General features: G+C 58.3%; 1 protein-coding gene across 1 annotated transcript in view; it reads left to right on the forward strand.

Moving 5' to 3' along the window:
* LOC307053648 (death-inducer obliterator 1-like) overlaps positions 1–5,292 on the forward strand; it is a gene marked incomplete at both ends in the record, with an annotated part of 28,216 nt that extends 22,924 nt beyond the window's left edge. Inside the window, 8 exon segments of the mRNA XM_079705149.1 lie at positions 2,282–3,457; positions 3,460–3,880; positions 3,882–4,352; positions 4,354–4,459; positions 4,461–4,725; positions 4,728–4,775; positions 4,778–5,052; positions 5,056–5,292. Coding sequence (XP_079561275.1) covers positions 2,282–3,457; positions 3,460–3,880; positions 3,882–4,352; positions 4,354–4,459; positions 4,461–4,725; positions 4,728–4,775; positions 4,778–5,052; positions 5,056–5,292 — 2,999 coding nt within the window.
* Positions 5,293–6,000: the final 708 nt, after the last annotated feature.

Consider the following 6,000-nt stretch of genomic DNA (forward strand, 5'->3'; position numbering starts at 1 on the left):
GTGATGCCTGTGGCCCCAAAGGGTAGAGTCTAGAGAATTTTGCCAAGTCTGGGGTGTATCCTTTTTGTTAGGAGGCATATAAAGCTGTTGCCAGTTGTAGGGCTGGCACACCTCCCGAGGACAGGACCCCATCTCCCTGGATTTAACGCAGTGCCTTAGCCTCCACACACAGCATCTTTGACCTGAAACGTGATTCATGCCGCAAGCCCTGGTGTTGGCACCTTAGAGGTTTAGCTCTTCACAGGTAGCATAGCCCATCTGCATTGAGGACAGTGAGGACAGTCGTGGGCCCTGGGCTGCTGAGAGGACGCCCCCGGCCAGGGCTCCCCAGCCCTCCCCGCCCCCGCCCGCGTGGCCGAGCACATTCCTCTGCTGCTCCTGCTCACGGGGCTGGCCAACGCTCCAGCGTGTGGCTCGGCTGGGGACCTGTTCTGCCAGCTCTGGGGCCGTGTCGGTGACAGTCGGTCCAGAGAGGGCCACGAGAGCCAGTTGAGCTATTGACTATGCCCCAGACTGGATATCAGTGAGCTGTAAATTATTCAGTAAGTGGCTGTTACAGCGAGTGAGAGATTTACTATTTTAAGGTAAAATAATTCATTTTGATTAGAAAGCGAACTTGATAGAGCATCTTTCACATCTGAGCAGAACCATCTGGATGCCATGCTCAGTGCAGTGGGCCTGGCCTTCCTGTGTCCACGCTGTCCTTTGCCCAGCTCCTCCTTCCCCTGAGTCACCACTGTCATTAGAAGGGCAGGCAGAGGACATTCTGGAAGCCATTCCTCTTATCATGAGTGGGTGTCTTCATGGGCACCTCAGCCCTTGAATGTCAGCCTGTGAAACGAGGCGCTGAGCACAGTGGGGAGGGGCGCCAGCAGTACCTCGCCGATCCATGCGGATGCTGGGCCAGCCCAGCTCCCTCTGGCATGCCAGGTCTTCCTCCTCCTCGGGGGCGGGACGGGACATCCGCCACCCTCGTGCTCGGCACGTCACCCCGTCTCTGTTGGAATTTAGGAAGGGTGACAGGCGCTCAGAACTACACAGTGGGTGTCTAGGGACAACTCTTTGATCTGTGATCAACTTCAAATCACAGAAAGAATAGGAAAAACAGTGCTGATTTTCTTTTTTAGTGAGTCAACAAAAAATATATAGCATGAATGTCTTTTACACAATAGTGATTTATGTGTAAATTGAGTTTATACAATTTGATTAATTTAAAATATGCTGTTGAAACAAAATTTTGGTGCCGTGTTTATCGTTTCTCCCTAACTTACTGATCTGTGACGTGGGCTTCTCTGTTCCCCTGTTGGTATTCCAGGTTTGTTATTACTGTGAAGGTGGCGGAGCCGTACAGAAACAGTAGCATTCCTGGTCCAGTGCACCACAATCCAGAATGTGTGGACCAAGAATTTGTTAAGAAATCATTATGTTTTAAGAACTGTGCAATGTTCTGAAATTCCCAGCGTGTTCTCCACGTGGTGTGTCCTCTGTTGCCCCTGTCCTGAACACCTTTGGGCTTTAAGCCGCACGTCCTGTGTTGACAGAGACCTGAGCGTTCGGTAGCTTTTGAGAAGTTACTGGTCATTGAATGTCTTTCTAAACCTGCAAGAACATTTGTTTTAGGCAGTTTGGTCAGCATCACTTTTCCCATCAATTGTCATTTTGACACCAGTGACTCATGAACTTACCGAAGGGCGTGTGCTATATCGATCCGTATAATTTTGTTGATCATTATAATTGAGTTGTAGAATTGGTCCTTAATTGAACCTTTAATTTTAGTATGAATAGCTTAATTTACATATTGCAGCTCATAAGTTAAAGTCGAAAGGGGGTGCTGCCTTCCTGATTTGTAGCAAGAGGCAAATGAAGGTACACGGCTAAGAGTTTGTTTAGAAAACATCCTGGTACATACAGGCTTCACTCCCAGTAGGTGAACGGCCTGGAGTGTGTGCGTGCTGGCCTTCCCCACCTCCCCCAGCGCGCCTCTACCCTAGCGTTGTGTATAATTGAAAACCTGTAATAATTTTAGCACTGGGCGAATGCGCGTGTGCATTGGGCCCTTGGTTTTGTGGTCTGTGGGCCCGTCAGGCTGGGCAGGTGCACGGTGCAGTCTGCGTCTTTTGCGGCCGGTCTTCGAACACTTGGTTCTATTTTGCCACAGAATTTCCCCCTCCTCCTCCCTCTGGAAACCATCCCCCCGCTGCCCTTCACACCCAGAGTTGACCCCTGAAGGACAAAAGCTACAATTCGATTCTAAAATTTGCACAACTGTTTTGCTTTTTAGGTCTTGAGTCACCGCGTCCAAACATAATACTGGGGTTAGTAATCTGCCAAAAAATACAGCGGCCTTCAAATGCTGGCGAATCAGACAAGACAGAGGAGAAGCGGCCCCGTATTCAGACACAAGAAGAAATGGATGCCGTCCACCCCAGAATGCCAGCAGCCCTGCTCCCTGAGAAGAAGCCCCGCAAGTACCCGCTGCGCCCAGGGAACGCGGCTGTGAGCACCACACCCCCGGGGTCTCCCCCACCCCCAGCCCCTCCTCCAGAAGCACCAGGTGCGCCGGCCTCATCTTCCGGGTTACAGATACCGTCGTCGCTCAAACCAGGAGCCACGAACACTGTCACAGCATCACCCGCGTCAGTGACGGTTGCGGTGGCCGCTTCCTCTGTCACTTCCTCTTCTTCACCCCTAGAATATATCCTGCAGACTCTCTTCGGGAAGAAGAAGGCGTTTGACACCCCCACCGAAGAGCCTGCCGAGTCGGCCCCAGCCCCCCACCAAGACTCGAGAGTCAAAGCCGGCGGCGGGGTGCCGTCGGCGCTTCTGCTGGACCCAATTGTCCAGCAGTTTGGTCAGCTCTCCAAAGACAGAGCTCTGGAGGAGGAGGAAGACGACAGGCCGTATGACCCCGAGGAAGAGTACGGTCCTGAGAGAGCCTTGGGCAGTCAGCTCGGAGACCGCGGGAGACGCCAGGACGCGGACAAGGCCGCGGAGGCAGCTGAGCGGGAGGAGGTGGCCTATGACCCGGAGGACGAGACGATCCTAGAAGAAGCCAAAGTGACCGTGGACGACCTGCCCACCAGAATGTGTGTGGACGCGCACGGCGGGCCTGGCCTGCAGGCGCCCTCCCTGGCCGAGCGGCAGCAGATGATAGAGGAGCTCACCAAGCAGATCGAGGAGCAGCAGAAGCAGGTGGAGGAGCAGGAGGAGGCGCTCAGGCAGCAGAGGGCGGCCGTCGGGGCCTCCATGGCCCACTTCTCCGTGTCGGACGCGCTCATGTCGCCGCCGCCGCCCAAGCCCGCGCTGCTGCCGCAGGAGCCGCAGGCCGCGGCCAAGGCGGCCGCGCCCCCCGCTGGCAGCCAGGCCCCGGGCCCGAGCGACGAGGCGCGGCTGAGCCGGGACCCGCGGCAGGCCCGGCGGCTGGCCACGGAGAGCAACGAGAGCGAGGCCGCGCCCCGAGGCCCCCGCCGGCCAGAGTAGCGCCCGGAGGGGCCGCTGCTCCCCCGGGGCCACTTCCAGCCCAGGAGGAGCCAGAGTCAGCCCCTCCACCGTGGGCTCCGGGCGAAGAGGCCCCACTGCCAGCCAAGCAGGACGGCCCCCTGCGCGAGCCCACAGAAAGCCCGGGGCCTGCGGGCGCGGAGGGCGCAGCCAGGCCTGCCCGGAAGGTGCTGCTGCCCACGCTGCAGGGCACCTCCTTCCAGCCCCTCTTCCCTTGGCAGCACGACGGCCAGACCTTCCACCCTCCCGGAAGAAGGGATTCTTTCTCTGGTCCAGTGTACGCCTGTCAGGAAAAACCTCTGGGCTCTTGCCAGTACGAGGATCAGAGAAATGCTCAGTTTCCGGAAAAACGTGACTCCCTGGCAGCTGAAACCGAAAGAGACAGAGCCACAGCCCAGGCCGGCTGAGGGGGCCGGCACGTTCCCCACCGCAGCAGAGAAAGGGGGGCCTCGGCCCCAGTTCCAAGGCCAGCGGGAGCCTGCACCGCGCGTTCTCGGGATGTCGGGCCTTCACGGCCCCAATTTCACAGGCCCACGGGGGCCAGTCCCTCCGTTCTCGGAAGAGAATTCTAATAACGATGGGCCGAGAGGGGGGCCTCCACCAGGCAGATTCGGGCCCCCAAACGGGCCCATCCCTTCTTTGTTCTCAGGGCCACACGGGCCACCTCCCTACAGGGATGGGAGGGGCCCATCCGTCTCCCACGTGGGCGGGCCCAGGGGAGCAGGGCCGCCTCCATTTGGAGACCGCAAGGACCCCCACGGGGAGAAGAGGGAGTTCCCGGAGGCCCCGTACGGTGAGGCCTCGGGCCCCCCTGGCCAGAGCGAGGGGCCCGAGCAGGCCCCGTTCCTGGGAAACGGGCACCGCGCCTTTCCAGTTCGGGGGCCAGAGGAGGCCTCTGCTGTCACAGTTCAAAGGACCCCGAGGTGGCCCTCCTCCCCCTCAGTTCAGAGGTCAGAGAGGCCCCCACCGCGGGCCACTTTGTGGGTCCGAGGGGGCCACACCCTGGGCAGTTTGAAGGCCCAATGGGCCAAGCTCCTGGATTCGTGCCGGGACCCAGGGGGATGCAGCCTCAGCGGTTCGAAGAGCAGAGGGTCCACTCGCCGCCCAGGTTCACCGGCCAGAGGGCAGCGGCGCCCTTGCCCTTTGGGGGGCCCCGGGGGGCCACTCCCTTCCCGGAGAAGAGCGAATCGGTGCTTCCACACTTCCACTGCCAGGGCCCGGCCACCCCAGAGCCAAACCGGCGCCCCGGGCGCTGCTGGAGCTGCGCAGCCACCCACCGCGCCGGCCCCAGGCCCCGAGGCCGAATTCCGTGAGGGCAGGGGCCACGAGTACAGAGGCCCAGGCTGCAAGGGGCGGCCCCGGGACAAGGCCCCGGAGGAGCCCGAGGCCCCACCGCCCGACAGCCGCCCGGGCCAGGCCCTCGAGGACCGGCGGCGCGAGCGGGAGCGTGGGAAGCCATGGGAGCGGGAACGCGCCCGGACCTGGAGCCGCGAGCAGGACTGGGACCGAGGCCGAGAGTGGGACCAACCCCGCGACAAGGACACTGGCCGCGAGTGAGACCGCGGCCGCGAGCGCAACGCGGGCAGGGCCGAGCGGCGCGAGTGGCACTGGGCCCGAGGACGGAGCTGCCACCGCGACCGCAGACGTGAGCGGGAGAGGTCCTGCAGCAGGGACCACGAAGGCGACAAGGCCCGCGAGGAGGAGCACCGCAGGGACCGCAGTCGGAGCCCGGAGCGACCCCGGGACTCCAAGGCCGAGGCCCCGCGGGGCGCCGCCCCCGCCACCCAGACCTAGGGCCGCCCGTGAAGCCGCGCTCACGTGCTAAGCAGGTGGTCTTGGAAAGAGCTGGGAGCTGACGCACAGGACAGAACCTTCTGGACTTGAGAAATTACTGTAATTTTGTGTGTGATTATTTCTTACAAAATTTCACACCTTTACAATTCTGACGCTTTTTAAATAAAAACAAAAAACTAAGAAGTCTTTAACATGTCCATTTGAATGTACTGAAATGGGAAAGTATCTACAAGAGCATATTGCTTTTCAGAGTATAAAGTTATCTTTTCTCATAACTTGACTGTTGTAAATTTTAAGGGAGTTTAGTGGACCTCAGAGCCATACCTTTCCTGACATCTTCTCATCTGTGATACCTGTTTCCAGAAGCTAACTTCACAGGGTTCGGGGCAGGCGGCCGCGTGTTTCTGTGCATGGCTGTGTCAGCTCGTCTCTGGAATGTTGAGATACACCAGACTTACAGGTGCATCTTTCTCTTGTCATGAAGAAATTTGAAATACAAATTTCAACCAGGAAACAAAAACACATTTCTTGGTTTTGCTCAGTGTTTAGGTATCGCCTTACATGTTCCCCCCAGCCCCAAACAGGATTAAAAGCAACATCTGCATAGAAATTGTGGAATTTTAAAGAACAATTTATTTTGAAAGGTGTAAATTTTACCAGCCTAAAGAAAGTGAGAAAAGAAAGCAATCAAGTGTACTTTAAAAGGCA

This window comes from Hyperoodon ampullatus, assembly GCF_949752795.1.
Source record: "Hyperoodon ampullatus genome assembly, chromosome: 5".
Lineage (NCBI taxonomy): Eukaryota > Metazoa > Chordata > Mammalia > Artiodactyla > Ziphiidae > Hyperoodon > Hyperoodon ampullatus.